The sequence below is a fragment of the Gambusia affinis genome, linkage group LG23, assembly GCF_019740435.1.
Source record: "Gambusia affinis linkage group LG23, SWU_Gaff_1.0, whole genome shotgun sequence".
In the NCBI taxonomy this organism is placed as follows: domain Eukaryota; kingdom Metazoa; phylum Chordata; class Actinopteri; order Cyprinodontiformes; family Poeciliidae; genus Gambusia; species Gambusia affinis.
In genome coordinates, this window is record NC_057890.1 from 3,344,265 (window position 1) to 3,361,160 (window position 16,896).

Sequence of the window (16,896 nt, forward strand, 5' to 3'; positions counted from 1 at the left end):
ATCGATATATATCGATTACATAAAGTATCTGTAATTATCGATTACCGGTCATATCCATTTCAGATACTGATATTAGCCCAAAGTTTCATATCTGTGCATCACTAATAATAAGCACTTTGCATTACTTTAAATATTGATAAGGTGTAATATGCACCAACAAAAACATAAATGTTTCTTTTTATTCCAAAAAAAAAGTAGTAGAAATAAGTGAATATTAACTTATGTCAAATTTCTGAATGAATCAAACAGGAAGTCCTTTAACTTTGCAGAACCATTACTGTCTTTATACTAATGTTCACGTTAATGTAAACATATTTACAACTGTAACTGACTAAGCAGTTAAACAATATCAAGAATAGAACAAAAAAGGCAGTCAACAAATAAAATAGATTAAAAAAACAAATACCACTAGAATTACCCGGAACATTTGGATTATCTACACATAAAGTGTCTTATGTTACTCCGTAAACTGTTTGAGTAAAAAGGCAGAAAAACCTGGAGGAAACTGATGATATCCAGAGCTCTAAAGCAGCAAGTACAGATTAAAAGGACTTGGACACAAGATAAAGCTATTAACTGTATGTGTTTTATTGTAAAATATTTGTCATCTTCATCTTTTGTAACAAGCTCAGATTTTTCATGTAGTGACCTACCATATCTGGTCACGCCACTGACTGCTTCCACTATAGGACTGAAGTTCCCATTGTCCTCCAGGCTCACCTGGAAACGAAAGAAAGATTGTATTGTTGCTTTATTTGAGGCGAGGTACAGAAACAGGTAGGTGGTTCCACAGTCAGGTCGCCTCACCTCAAAGAGAACGGCCAAGGCGGCCACCCTTCCTCCATTCTCCATCGCGTCGTCTAAACTTTGAAATTCATTGGGATTGTAACAGTAAATCTGCATCTGCGACACAGTCAGAAGTCAACGTTAACGTCAACACTGGAGAAGAAAACACGTGGCGTACTGTTGACGCTTACCTCCAGAGGGTATTTCATCCCGTTCAGGCTGTGTTCAGACCCGTCTGATGTTGCATTGCAGCGCCCCCAATGGAAGCTGAGTCTGGATACACGAAACCTGGAACTCAGCCCTCCTCCACTTACAAAGAAGTCCCCTCCCAGGTTGATGACCGCTAGAATGTTCATAAAAACAAATGATTAAGCAGAACAAAACTTCATCTCAATGAAAATACATTTACTTTGGCTCCTTAATGGTTCGTGAAATAAATCATCAAGCCCCAATCAGCCTAAGATTCCCAAAGTACCTTCCGCTACACAGGTACACCCTGAAATCCAAATAAAGACCATTGCAGACTCCAAATTGCAGCAGAAATGACCTTAACGGTGTGAGCTGTTGAGCTGGTGTGTATATTTTTCATGTCATAAGCAAAGATATATTTCCACATCACTAGAAGTTCACTTGTGCTGAAACTTTTAAACGTTCAGTAATGCTTAACCAACGTGCCGTGCATCGTGACAGATTTTTATTCCACTACAGAGCCGACAGAGCCGTTATATAAAATGTAGTCTTTGTGTGTCTCTCATGAGAGATATTTAGCTAAGGGAGCTATATCTGGGAGTCAGAGTGAAGAGAAGTTGCCTTTATGTGTGTTGTTCATGCAGCCGACTGCACTCATGGTGTTGAAGCAGCATTAAATGTGCCACTCTGGGACTATTTGCTGGGAGAAGATCTTCTTTTCCCACCGAAGCAATTGTTATAGGCTAGCATGCCCATGACGGTATGAATAAATCGATGAACTAAGCTAACAGTAAGTAGTTCTCACAAGCTTCTCTCATTAAAAGCTCTCAGATGTTAAGAAATCAATATGAAAGTAATTGACACACACACAAAAATATGTCACATCAGCTCCTAATTTTGCTTATGCCATTTATGCAGCACATGCGCCACTTCTACAAAACTTCTCAGATATTAAAGCAACAGCCAATTGATAACAGTACTTAACGTCATGTTGTTTTGACTGATGAAGATTGAGTCACACCAGCATAAAGAAACTGAAGGCGTGCACTTTCTGATTAATTTGAATTTATTTTAAATTTGAAGTTTCCTTTTCAGACAATGAGACTTTGACGTCATTGCAGAAGTAATGTAGCAGTTCCTGAATGCAACACTGAAATCCACACCCTTGATCCCAAAGGACACACTAATTAGAACAGCTCCAAGGACATTTTTATATATTTTTTACTGTTTCTTTTACCAGATAGGTTGGTTGAGAACTGTTCAGAAAGCATCAAAATGAAAAGACTCGTTCAGCAAAATCCCCTCTATAACACTTACCTTTCAATACACCAGCATGTATAACAAGATATGAACCAGTGTAACAGCAGTTTATGGGCTAAGTCGGCATTTCAAAAGCAAATCTTTTTACAATTACACACCAGTTGAGTCGAAAACTGTTCCTTAAAGTCAATTATTAAGACTCTAAAACCTACTTTGCTTTTGTGAAGGGCGTCTTAACGTTTTCTGAACACTACGTGGGTATAGAATTATGACTAGTTTATTATACAAGTTGTGATTTCTGCCATTTCCACTTTCATGGAACACACAATGCTCTCTCAGAGGCACACCACGGTTTGCAGCTCAGGCAGTATTGCAGAGATGGAGAGAATAGAGTAGCTCAGACAGCTTTCATCTGTTTATCACTTCAGACATCACTTCACATCTCTTCACATCGTCCATGCTCCCCCCACTCGCTTTCCTCCCTCCTGCTCTTTTCTAGCGACTCCTCTCTTCATCGCTGCCTCTCAGCACTGATCTTTTCTCTTTTCATTACATGATCCCTCACTCGGTGCCGTCTCTCTCATTGCTCTTCTTGCAATTACATAGTCTCTTTCGCTTCTTGTTTCTTTCCCAACAGCTCACTGTGTCATTAATCTTGGAGCAGTGGATCAGTTTTTTTTTTTCTTTTTTTGAGGAGGCATATAAAAACTTAATCCTTCCACCGCTCAAGACTACCAGGTCTCGCTTTACACAAACACTATATCAAAAATATTCCCACATTTTTCCACGGTGTTAAAGTTGCAACATGTAATTTTTATTAAAAAATGTGTTTTTGACATATTTGTTAAATCTGTCACTATGTTGTGACAGTGTAGACAGATCATCTGTGAAAAGATCCACCTCCTTCTTGCAGAGCTATTATTGCCATCTGAAGAAATGTACCGCTCCCAACCAAAAACGACCAATCAGAGCCAGGAGAAGGGGCTTAGCGCTGTCAATCATCCTCATGTATTCGCTGCTAAATGTGATAAAGGTGGAGAACAGAACAGAATAGAATACCTTCAACAGTCCCCCCAGGCGGGAAATTAACGGTTCAGTACAGCAAGTCCGTAAGAACAAAAATAAAAACAAGATATGGGTAGATAGGTGCCTGAGGCTGCAGCCATGGGAGGCTCTGCCCTTTTGTGACAACTTAACGCTATAGGAAAACTATTAATTCTACATAATTGGTGGCTATGATAATTAGCCTTAGCATTCGTAACAGGATCTCCTTGCTGCAGCCTGGCATAGAGCATGGAGAGGAGGTGATTGGCAGCACTAAGACCCTCCTTCTGGCTCTGATTGGTTTATTTGTAGTTCGTTCACAGATTATATCTCATATAGCATGCTGCCACAACAAGTTACACACTGCACCTTTAGGTATGGTGCTTGTACAGGAAAAAATGAAGTTTTAGAGACACTGGCTTCACTAGGAAACACAAGTTCGAGGATTTGCTTAAAAAATGTTTCTTTTTGGTATTTTAAGAAAGAAGGTGGTTTTAAACATACCAGTTTTCCCATTGTTTTGGATGGTGGTGGACTCCAATGTGGGTATGTGCCAGCCCTCTAGCTGCAGGTTCTGGAACTGCATCCGGACCTGGGTAAACATCTCGTCGATGTCCACAGGAGACTGCCGGGCGCCGTTACAGGATGGGTAACTCTTCCCCCAGTTCTGCTGGTTCAGGCCACCTGTAGGTATGAAAACTAGCTTAGTACTGCTAAAAGAAAAAACAAAACAAAAAAAAAGCAGTGGAAGTCCACTCACATTGGAGTTCAAAATTATTCACACCTCCGGTAGATTTTAGGTTTAAAGTAATCTTTTTTTCATTTTATCAACATGATTCCTTTGACAAGAGAATGTATTATGATTCTGGCAGAATCCCTGCCAGAATCTGAGCTAAAGATTAGGATGATGGCATAACAACACATCATGACCTGATCTAAAGAAAATCAATAACATCAGTCTGAAAAGGGTTACAAAGCTATTTCTTTTTGTTGTGTTTTTTTTTTTTTTTTGTGTTTACACTGTCTTTGTTTATCTGGCATTGTGGTGGTCAGAATTGTTGTCTGAGTGCCAACAATGCCTGAGAGATTTACTTTCACAAGTGAAGCATTAAGGCTTGTGTACATGTAAAAAAAAATATTAGGAATTGCTCCACGTGTTTTTCAAATGTAATGGACACAGATAATGAAAAGAAATGGAGAAAAGAAAGGTAGAAAGCTGTGGAAGAGATTTAAAGGGAAAGGAGGAAAGTCTGAGAGAAAGAAACCCGACAAACAACATAACAACTTCAACATCACTGAAAACACTAGTCTATTTAAGATATATTTAGCAGCAGCCACAGCTCAATATGGAGTGAATACAAAACCATTTAGGAACAGAGACTTTGGGATTCCAGAAAACCACAGTGGGAATCATTATCCACAGATGAAGACATGGAAAAGTGGGGAGCTTTTTAGTGTCCAGCCTAAAATTACTCCAAGAAAGCAGGGATTATTCATCCATTAGATCACAAAAAAAAAACAAGCTCAACATGAGAAGAACTGCCCGCATCAGATGAGGTCAGTGTTCATGATTCAACAATAAGAAAAGATACTGGGCAAAAAACAGCATCGAGGGTGAAAAACAACCAAAAATAACACAAGGATCTGTTTAAAGAGTTCCCCAGATGATTTGACGTTTGGAAAAATATTATGTGGACTGACGAAACAAAACTAGAACTTTATCTAAGGCTGTAGAAAGATTTTTGAGTTTTTACTGCAGAGGAATAGAGTTTTCATTGTGGTTATATGATTTTGTACAAGATTAAAAAGTAGAAAGCTGAAGTAAAAACGCCTAATGCTTTCAATTGCTTGAATTAGGTAAAAATGGGTCTTTTATCAGTAGTTTGAGTATGTGCTCACTCACATGCACCAGCTATGCTTATAGCAAAGTTGTACAGAAAAGAATCCAAGGCCGATGAGCCGCTCAGCGAAGCGGCAGGGGGATATTCTCTGAACATTTTTTTTTTATGTTTATGACTAAATGAGCTTTTGGGTGAATAATCTTCTACATGTTTGTCTTTGTTTTATTTTATTTTTTTCAAGACGGTGCAGCATGGATTGTGCTGGAAGTCACTGATGCGGTGTGGGTCTGTGTGTTTTTCTGTTTCATAAGGATGCTTTTCACATGAATTATGTAAGAGAGGATGAACACACGAAAACACAGAGACAAACAAAAAAACTCAAAGCCAAACCAGCAGCAGCACAACATTCAGCCAGAGGGCCGTAACATGAAAGACAAAGCCAGCGCGCTTCTTCATATGTTAAAGCATCATTAAAAATGAACCTTATGTGAAATGCAACAACAACAACAACAACAAAAAAAGCAACTTGTAAATAAAATATGAGCGCATGTCAATATTGGAGGCTCTTGGCTGAAATTCCAGACAGCGATTGTGTGCGTTTGTGTGAATTTATTCATGATAGCATGTCTGATCTGCACCTGCATTCAGTCACATGATCACAGCTGGATGCGTATGGTTTTGTTTATTATGTTTACACATTCATGTTAGTAGGATTGACACTTCTTTGAGATGTTTGATGTATATCTTGCACACTAAGGCATGTTTCAGTTCACCTCAGCACCTCAGTGAGATCAGGATACGAGCATTGACTCTCAGACCTTTGTTGAATTTACTGGTACATTTTGGGTCTTTGTCTTACTGCAAGATCCAGTTCTACTAAAGGTCCAGTCTGGTCCATTGCACAAGCGACCCATACAACCGGCTTGTATGACACCATTCCTGGACCCCCTTCCATTGTAGGTCTATAGGACAATGGTATGGTACAGTTAGGGTGGAGCTACTGCTACACAACACAGTCCATTGATTGTGGGACAGAAAAACATCATTGCTTGCCTCACGAGACATACCAGCGCATCACGTTCGTCGTCGCACTAGTATGACGCAACGTTAGATGTGTGGGTTTAACCCCAACTGGTGGTGGAAACACTCTCCTGAATTTAACAGAGTCCTAACCTCCTACAATCTGCTCTTTGAAGGGAGATCTCACCATAATGTCCACATTCACTTCAACAGTTAAAAGCAACAAAACAATCGTCAAAGCTCTAAACGATGGAAACTTCCTTCCAAATGATGAGCAAAGATGAAACAGTCATGTGCGCCTGATGACTTTGTCGGTATTGGCAAAAATGATATCTATATGTCCAAATATGTCAAAAAATACTAAATTATAGGTGTCCTGTTTATTTTTTTCTAATGACTGATTATAAAGATGGGTGTTTAAATGAAAAATGAACTCCTCCTGTCTTCCTCATCAACAGAAGAGGAAGGCATCCCAATCACAAACTTATTTTAAGAACTGACATGGCTGAATAATACAATTACACAGCTAAATCCCTGTAATTGATGAAGCCAATGTCTGTGTTGGGTACTGTGCTGCAGTGTACAGTAAAGACAATGGGCATAATGAGGTCAGAGCAGATGGTTCAGCTGTCACTGGCTTTACATTCCTGGATGTGGACGTTTGTGTGGATGACAGAGACATGGGCAAAACAAGTTTCATCTTGGATGCACCGCAGGTTTTCTAGGTAGTTGTATTTGATGTATCTGTTAGATCTAGAAATCACATAGCTAAAAACATTTGACATGTTTTACACAGGGCTGCACAGTGGCGCAGTTGGTAGAGCTGTTGCCTTGCAGCAAGAAGGTCCCGGGGTCTTTCTGCATGGAGTTTGCATGTTCTCCCTGTGCATGGTGGGTTCTCTCCGGGTTCTCCGGCTTCCTCCCACAGTCCAAAAACATGACTGTCAGGTTAATTGGTTTCTCTAAATTCTCCCTAGGTGTGAGTGTGTGTGTGCGCATGGTTGTTTGTCTTGTATGTCTTTGTGTTGCCCTGCGACAGACTGGTGACCTGTCCAGGGTGTACTCCGCCTCTCGCCCGGAACGCAGCTGGAGAGGCACCAGCAACCCTCCCGACCCCATTAGGGAAGAAGGGTGTAAGAAAATGGATGGATGTTTTACACATTTTGCATTTCAGAACAATGCCTATGTAACTTTAAGTTGTTTTTGTTGCATCATGAGGGGGAAATTATTTAAATTTAGGTTCAACAGGTGCAACGACTGCAGTTTTCTGGATGATTGCCGATTCTTAAAAAGCCAGACCTGCTGGTTCTGATTTTGACCAATACCAATTTTTTTCTGTCTGAAATGTTGGTAAATATAGCAAGAACATGGTTGAGTTGACAACAGAGGGGTAACTATTGTTAACTGTGAAAGTGCAGAGATGACTTTATGGAGACAAACGTCTCTCACAGCAGAGCAGAAGAGGACAGTGGTTGATTTTTAAACCCTTGCACAAGATCAGTGGACAATATTGACTTCACATGAAAGTATTGGCACGTGCACCCCTATTAGGTTCTTATAAAAATGCATTTTAGGAACAAAAATCCAAATTAAAACCAAAGCAGCTCAGAGATGTCCAAATACAACAGTTTGACAGATACATCAGACATAATGAAATCCTTCAGTCTACTTCAGCTCCAGCTGCAGAACGCTGGCTCCTCCAGCTCCTAATAGCTGTCAGTATGTTGAAAATAAAGAGAAAGAGCACAAATGTAGAGTGGCAACAACATCAGCCTATAAAGCAGCAGAGCCAACACCTCTTTACTGGACAGGCTCAAATTAAGCCCTGCTTACAATAAAAGCAACAACCTCAACCTTTTCTCTGCCTAAACTCGCATTTCTTGCAATATTTATTCAAGTTTTCTGTTAAGGAACAAAGCCGTCCAGAATTCCAGCTGCAATAAAAGACTTCCACGTGTCCGTCTCCGCTTGTGCTCTGAGTAAAATAAACACGCGAGCCGCGCGCACGTGGGTTGAAATGTCAGGAGGGTGTCAGCGGTCAATAGCCACATCTCACCCCTACAGCTATCTGTTAGCATCACCTCACACACGCGCACACAGAAACATCCGCACACACCGAGCGACTCCGCTGACATAACGCTGCCATGGCAACAAGTAGCTGACAGTTTGAAGACAGGAATAAAAGGGAAAGAAAAAACCCTCAAGCCCGACTTGGATGTCACTGAAGACTGCTGTGCTCGTTTAAAAGCCGCAAGGACTCGCCTCGCCTCGCGCTCGAGCTCGCGCTGGGAGAAAAATGGGGGATGATTCAGAGAGGAAATTACTTTTCAGGTCTCTTAAGTTCCGTGATATTCAAGCGCGGTCAGACAAAGAAGTATGTAGATGTGTCACCAGCGCTTCTCCAAATCAGACCTTTTTTTATATCTTACATTCAGAAAATTAGAATATTACGAGCCCTCCTTTTTATTCTTCAGTCCTTTGTTCTATATGAATGTTAAAAGCAGGTTAGATATGGCTACAAATTATCTAATTTTAAAACACAATAATCTGTAATTTACTAAATCTTTGGGATTATTATTGCTGGACTTAATTTAGAAGATCTCCAGTTAGTAATTGCACATCCTGATTAATGTAAATATCCGCAGAGATTACCTAGACGTTCTATAGGTCTGAGTTTTGGCTATACGCAAAACCAAAAAGGAAATGTTTTTGACTATGAATGCAACAAGAAATTGTCATTTTAGGTGTTTTTCCTGAATCTTCTTCTGCAAAATCTGCTCTTAATATTTATGACAGACTTTTAAAAGTACCCTCAAACTATGCCACCCATTCTTCATTTCTTCATCTATATTTATAGAAACGGCTAACCTCATTCAACAAAATTGTTCTTTTTCCTTTTGTAATAGAAGATTCATTTTGTTCTAAAATCTGAAAGTAGAAAGAAGTTTTTGTTTAGTTTAAATAGCATAACGTTTTAAGTACACGTTTAGAAAATGATTTGTTGCTGCTCTACAGGTGAGTTTTGTTTTAAAGCGTTATAGCTCTTATTGTCAAGCTGGAAGGTGAACAAGCCTCTGACAAGTTTTCCCCCAATTATTTTCTCATCAAAAAATATATGAAATTTCCCAATTTTTTGATACCGCCACTATTAGTGGTGCTCCAATAAATCAAATCCCATTTCCTGAATTTTGAAAATGGGATCAGCTCAGGCTTTTTAAAAAATCGGTGATCGGCCAGAAAACTGCAATAGGTGCCCCCAAAGCCACTACCGTGTTTCACAATCAGAATGGTGGCATTTTGTAAAGATTGAAAAGAAAATGAATTTTCTGTCTTTTAACAATGATCCGGCTTTAATATGAGGAAAATATTTTCTTCTGATGTGACAGCGATTGCTCTTTTTATCCTCGACACCCTTATCCTTTCAGGCCTGGGTGGAGGGGGGTCAGAGGCAACAAAAGAGAATGAGGGGAGTGAGGAGGACAAAGAGGGCGAGACAAGGTGATGAAGGAAAATATTTCAAAAAAAGCTCCAGAGGAAGGAGCGTAGAGTAGGAAATGTCACATTTGCTCCAGAGCTGCAAGCAATGCATACACACACACACACACGCCCACAACCAATGTGTGTAATGTGTGTTTTCTACCACTTAGAGCTGACGTCACCCTCTGCGCCTCGGCTCTGCTGAGTGAGCTAACTGTTCAGAAAACAGGGGCGATTGCTCGATTGAATAATGCAGGGCTCGGAGGTTTTTTGGGGACTGTCGGCTCCTGTCTGCTTCACAGTTGGCAAAAAATAGCTGAATATGTATTAAATATTCAAACGAGAGGCTGCTGGTGTTGTCTTAATGGCGCTTTCTGAATCTGCTATATTGCCGCTGCATTCGCCAGGAGACCATTATTTTTCATATTCCATTCAGCATTATTTTTCAATTAACTCATGGCTTCTTTTCACAGTGGAAAAAAAAAAAAAAAAAAATATATATATATATATATATATATATATATATATATATATATATATAACAAAAATAATTTTAAAACGTGAACTGGAAGCAAGATGGAAAATCATTTACGTTATTATTTATTTTTTTACTTTACGACTTGCAGTTTCCCCAGATAGAACTACATTTCCCAGGAAGGCATTGACCCTTATCATTTAGATTTTCCTTCACACACCCACACACACCCACACACACCCACACTGCCACAGTGTGACATAGTGACACAAAGGAGAGTTAGAGAGAATCCAAGATAAGAAATGAATCTATTATGGATAATAGAGAGGCTTCACACGCGGAGAAACAGGCACATGATTCATTCAGAAGATCTAATACAGAGACAAGCTGTCACACACAACAGCAGCCAGCTCAGCTATCAATCAAACGCTCTGATTTTTAGAGGGAAAGAGAGGCCCCGTGTGTTTGTCAGGAGATCTTAGGGGCCCTGAAACATCTAATCAGAACTGAGATCAGTCAGAGGCAGCTTTTTTTGCTAGGTTTGTGCTGTTTTATGTGAATATAAATAGATATAAGAAGAGAAATTTGAGTTAGTGCACACATGCTAAGGTTGAAATAGTTCATGTCCAGGATGTGTGGGGTCTGCCTGTATTTTATAATGGCTGAATTTCACACGATGGAAGACAATATCTGGATTTTTAAGGCTTATTATTTTTTGCTCTTTAAGCTGCTGTTTAATTAGCAAATAAGAACTGGAAGCATTGTTTAAATAGAAGCCTAGAAGCACAGTGGCAGTGAAAAATAGCAAAAAACTGAAAGTCAAAGTTGTTTTAGACAAAAGCAGTCACTCATTGCACATTTTATTTTATCAGACTACATATAAAAAGTAGGGCCGGGCGATATGGATTTGGAATATTATCACAATGTTTTGTAGTGCTATTCCAATAATAATAAACACAATGTTAAAAAGACTATTCATTTCTTTGTTTTTAGGCATTCATAGCGGAATAAACATAAATGCTGCTCTTGAAAAACATCAATATTAAAAATAACCGCATACATGAAGAAGTGTGTTTTAATTCACTACGATGCAAACACAGACTTCATTTAATCACACTGTCAAATGTATTGGTATTTTTGATGCTCTTGTGAAAAAAACACAGAAGAAATAGTAAAAATATTTTAGTCAATTTTTTAACATTACCTGAAATTTATTGTGTCAATAATGAATCAAAAATGATTATGACAACAAGACATTTTTCACCAAAAATGATAAATGATACACTAAATGCCCACCCCCACTATAAATTCAAAATAAATGAATGTTATTTATCTATTGTTTGTCATAAGGGAGTCAACCCACAACCAAAGCTCAATTCTGTTTAAGTTTACAGTAAGGGGAAATAAATAGGCCTGGTTACCAAAAGAAGTCCATATAAAGCTGAACTGTGCGTACACACACCAGTACACAGCAGTCACTAAACGCTCACCTTTTGGGGGGAAAATGCTGCAACTCTTTCACCGTTAAATATCCAATGTTTGCACCTGAAAAATACAGTGTGAACCTTTCAATCACACCCCAAAACAGAGCAGAGTTGATTTCTATTAAATATTTATCCTCCAGTAGTGTGAAAACACGTTGTTTTTGTTCTACCTTGGAGTCTAAGGTAGTCGGTGAGCATTGCAAACCTTTCTGCTAGGCACTGGAGATGTGTAAAAATGAGCTCCTCTAAAACGTTTAACCGCCAATGTCCTCACAGTCCACACCATCTCATGTGGCGGCCATTGCCATTAGCTCTGCAACACGCTGATGAAGACTGGACAAGTAGCAGGGAGCACATAGCCTCTATTTGTGGATGAGGAGAGACACCTCTGCGTGATTACCTCCCGACTCCCCGAAGGCTTCCAGAGGCAGCCGCACAGACTGAGCAGCAACTGGAGCAGAAGAGCAGCCAGAATGGAGTATTTGGTGACTAAGATGGCAGTTGAGAACATTGTGGGTGGTGTAGTGAAGGATAAAGAGATGAAACGCACAGGAGGCTGGATGAGAGGAGCCTTCTTATATAGAGCAAGCGACTCCATCTCCTCATCTTGTTGTGGAAACACCACAGCAAGAGATTTTTAGCTCTCAGATTTTAAAATAACACTGAAAGACGACATCAAGGTGGGGATGCGGTGCACCTGCTTCTGGCCAAAAGTAGGTAAAGCCACAAAGTGGTGATGGTTGTGATTGCATGGGAAAACAGCATCCAATTTGATACTTGATCAGTTGGCTTCTGAGGAGTAATGAGGCGTTATAGTCCTGGTGTAAAGCAGGTAGCAAAACAACTCAAACTTTATCAAAATGAGAGGAAAAAAATTTCTAAATAGGAATAGAAGAAAAACAATGTAAAGTAAAATGACCCGCTGCCTTCCTGACAAGAGGAAACAGTAAACGTTTTGTTCATAGGGTTAGCAGTTGATGCTTGTTCAGCGGTCCGAAGACAGACCATAAAGTCAGAGCCTGTATGTCAAGTAAAATCGGATTGGAGTAAAGAGTCAAACACAAGAGATGTTTTTGTGAAATGCGAAATTATGTAATTCCTAAATGTGAAGGGAAAGTGTATTCTTCCATCAGCCAGCTGAATGATAAAGCCTGAAGATGTTTCATAAGAACTGAGAAATGTGGCCACAACAAGAACGCTGTTTGCTGTGGCCACAACATTTCATCCTTCAGGAGAAGTTCATAAACAGAACTCCTTGTACAAAGTGGCAGGAGAAATGTTGATGAAATGCACTTCCATCTTCGACCACGACATTTATAAAGTTCAGACAGATCAAAACAAATGTCTGGCTAGATGATGTGTTGAGAACAATGAGGATTTTGTTTCAAATCTTCTACAAGCTACTGGTTTCAAACTAGCTCCCAGGTGTGTAACTCTCAAGTCCTACCTAGTACAAAATGTTTCCAAATGGTTTTTGGATCTGTCAGGTCACCTTACCAGAGCCAGTGTATTTCCTGATTTGACGACTGTCGACTTCAAAAGAAAAAAGAAAAAAGAAAAAAGAAAGCACTCGCATGAATCACTTCCACATCTGCCAGAGCCCACCTCTTTCCAATCACTTCCCTTCAGATGTGAAGGAATACGTAGCGCAAGCATAGCACACGGGGGTGTGAGTTATGCATAATTAAAACCTGAAGGTGTGTGTTCCATAGACAGAGCACACCTGAAGCCCGCATGTCCCCCGGCTATGGTTCAGTGGGTAGAAGAGGAGAAACAGATGACAGGAGGGCAAAGAAACAAAAACAGGTAGACGGATGACAAAACACACGGCAATTATCTAGTAATAAATTCAAGATTTGGATTCAGAAAGCTCGTATTTGGCTCAGACTCCTCATAATGTTCTGAAGTGGCAATATGCTGCATAATCTTCCTTTGGTTCATGATACATATATGAAAACAGTAGCGGGGGAAAAAAATGTTTGATAATGAAAAACAAACAACTATTTATCAGAAATAAAATAAAAAAAACAACATACATGCAAATTCTTGTGATTAGTCAGTGTAAGAACTGTGGAATATTCCTTTGGGAACTTCCCAGTAAATTTGCCTGGCAGGGGAAACTCTGGGTTAACAGGATTCACAACGACATGCGCACCAACACACATGGCAGATGGGGCCCTAAGGGGTATCTTCCAGGCATAAGGATCCCAGGGACCCCCTGGAGACAAGGCACAGAGTAATAATGATGGAAACACATAACATTAAAAAAATTTCTGTTTTGCTATATAAAAATAGCAATGCTATAAAAGAAAATCAAATGGGAGCGTAGCTCTTCAAAAGACGCTTTGAATGTCCTGCGTGTTAAGTTTCTAAAAAACTTTTACTTTTTTTTCCCCCCACTGTAACAAGCTTCGTCTGGATTACCAGAAGATTATTATTTCATGTTGAACCAAATAAAAGCATAAACACATTAATAATTTACAACGAATCCACTTGGGGAAACCTGGAAGTAGGGATGTAGAGATGTTCCAGAAGAACCGGTATGCAAAAAAAAGGAGTGTTTGGGTTTCTTTTCTTTTCTGAAGCTCAAGCATGAATACATTTTAATATTTTGAGGTTCTTACGGACTTTCAGGTTTTTATTTAGGTAGGATTTATGTTGATAATTTTGCCTTTGATTTTAGAATTTGTTTCGTTAAATGAATCTTATCTATAATTTTAACTTCAATAACAGTTGCATTTTTTTCACTCCATATGGTAGAAATGCAATTTAGTTTCTGTCCAACAATAAGGCTAAACTTTTCCTGTTTTAAGTCAATTGGGATCAACAAAAGAATTTCTATTTAAAACATGCCAAAACAATCGGGTAAAACATCTTTTGTTTGTTTTTCTTTGTTCAAATCTTTTCAAATTCAAAAATTCACGTACGTTTCATTAGTTTTTGGTGATTAAAATTGCCTTTTAGACACGTTTTGTATCAAATATTTCGAGTTTCCTTCTACAATCTTCTCCCAGCAGTTTGCTGGGACTTTGGCCCATTTGTTGGAACAGAACTGAATTTGGGGATTGGGTTTTAGACTGCCTTGCTCAAGCACACACAACCTTTTAGCTTAATCTTAATCTTAGTGTGCGTTCACACCAGCCCAGTTCAGTATGCTTTAAACAAACTCCAGTTTGTTCGTCATGTAGGTCCAGTTCGTTAGGGGAGGTGTGACTGCGTAATCAGACTCTAGGGCAGTTCGAAAATATATGTGAATGCCAAGTGAACCGTAGACCTCTCCGAACAGCAAGAAGCAGGCTACAGTGCAGGGCATTCTGGGTAAATACAATTAAAACAAACATAAGAGTCTAGCGCTTGCGCCAGAAATGTCTCGAGGTCTTTTGCCAAAGACAGAAGAGAAATCCCTCAACGATAGAAATCTCACACCACTCCATTTTTGTTTACATTTCATGTAGATAGAAGCTGCGGTCACGTCTTCTTCAGAGGTTTTTGTGTCACTTCCTTCATTGGTTCTCGGTGCAGCGCCACCACAGACGAAGAGGGGAACAGGTGGCAGTGTGAAAGTGAACCACATCAGCTGAAAATGTGACAGCTGGTGTGGGCAATTTTGGTGCCCAACCAAATATAGTTTAACTGGCCTGAAAACAAATGTGCATATGCTTCAAAATTTAAAGGTAAAAACTTCTGTGAGAAATTCCCTTAGTGTCAGACAAAACAAATCTGTCTTTCTTACATGGCAGGTTGATAAGTAGTTGTATAAGCGCATATAATGAGAGGTATGTAGTCATTTAAACCTGTTGCAGTAAATCTAAGCAAACAGCCATGGTTTGTTGGAGGCGAGTTCATTGTAAAGGCCTATAGGGATTTGGATGTATCCTGTCTTGAACGTTCTCTGACTCTCACTCTCTCTCGTTCTGCCGGCCGTCTCTCTTTCATTCGCTTCCCCCCCAGTCCTCCCTTTACTTCTGACCTAACTAAAAACGCAGTGCGCTGTGCCTCACAATGAAGTGTGGTCCTTTCAAATGTTAATGCTTTTACTCTCGGCTCAGAGCACCGCACAAGGCGAGAAACAGAGCTGGACACAAAAACAAGCTTGTGTACACATGCACGCACACGCACACACACACACACACACACGCAGTGGTAGCTACAGTTACAGTGAGTCTCAATGAACTACCAGAGGATCTCATTTGTGTTGATGAACTTCCATACCTAACACAGGAAAAAGGAAAATGTGGATCCACTTCACTTCTGCTGCTGACAGGTTGTTCATTATTTATGTCAGTGTATCACACAAAAAAAGCCATTACAATTTGACAAACAAGGTGAAGGTGGCAGACAAATTGATTGTAAAGCTCTGACAAGACGACAGAGCAATCTGAAGGATGAAATGCAGGTGCGCCTATTGAGATTCAGTCTTTGTCACGTATAACAGCAGTAATGGGTAGAAAATGAATTAAAGCATTGGCTTTGTATTCATCCAAGGTTGGAAGTAAGGGGGTAGGTCAATAATTGAGCATAAACCCCGTTAGATTTTCCTCAAAATGAACATGTTTTTCACAAGTAGAAATAGGTTTTGTTCTGTTGTAATTTGGCTTGGTGTCTAATGGTTCCTAAGTATCTCAGATTTCTCGTATTGATTATCATCATTTGGAGGTAATGCACCGAAAATAATGTGCTACGTCATTTGACAAGCAGCAGTTCTTCCCATTAGTATTCATAAAACCTGCTGAGAGGGTTCTTTAGAAAAGGTTTTCACATTGCTGTCAGTCTAAGTGATCAAACCGATGATGTAATTGTAACTAATCAACTAAACGAAACGGTTTGCTTTTATAATTCCAGGTGAGATCTATTAGCAGCAGTGGAAATCATCGTACATCTCAGCCTTTTACAGCTAAAGTGATCTGTGGAGGTGAAGGTTAACAACCCTAACAGCTCTTGTTTTAGCCTGCTGATGGCCGGCAGGTCTCTCCTGAGCAGTAAAACTCTAATCGCTCCCTAAGGGGTCCTTACTGCCTGTCTGCGTCCACTCTTTGTTTCTGTCTGATCGTAGCTTAACTCTGCAGGGGCCCCGTGCTGAGTTAGCTCAAGTCACCGAACCATATGGTCCGAGGCAGATCAGCCTTTTCATGCGGGAAAGGTTAATGGATAATATCTGCAATTCATCAGATATTCATACTGCTGTGGCGTTTGGGTCTTATACGAGCTCTGCAGCTGCAGAATGAGTGATGAGTGATTATTTTTTGGGAAAATTGATTAAGTTTTAAAAAAGTAGTTCGTTTAAGATACGCCGGCTCTAGAAGCAACAAACTGGAAAAGA

The 16,896-nt window shown here is 39.7% G+C and overlaps 1 protein-coding gene across 3 annotated transcripts in view; it reads right to left on the bottom strand.

The window, feature by feature from the left end:
- The window catches only part of ptprz1b (protein tyrosine phosphatase receptor type Z1b), a 58,406-nt gene that overhangs the window by 21,400 nt on the left and 20,110 nt on the right, over nt 1-16,896 (bottom strand). For all 3 annotated transcript variants that reach the window (XR_006369759.1, XM_044107912.1, XM_044107911.1), the window contains exons 3-6: nt 3,784-3,963; nt 978-1,129; nt 808-903; nt 654-720 (exon numbers count right to left, since the gene is read on the bottom strand). Coding sequence is in view for 2 of the 3 variants with exons in the window: in XM_044107912.1 (XP_043963847.1) it covers nt 654-720; nt 808-903; nt 978-1,129; nt 3,784-3,963 (495 nt within the window). In the remaining variant the exon portion in view is untranslated. The remainder of the gene's footprint in view (nt 1-653; nt 721-807; nt 904-977; nt 1,130-3,783; nt 3,964-16,896) is intronic.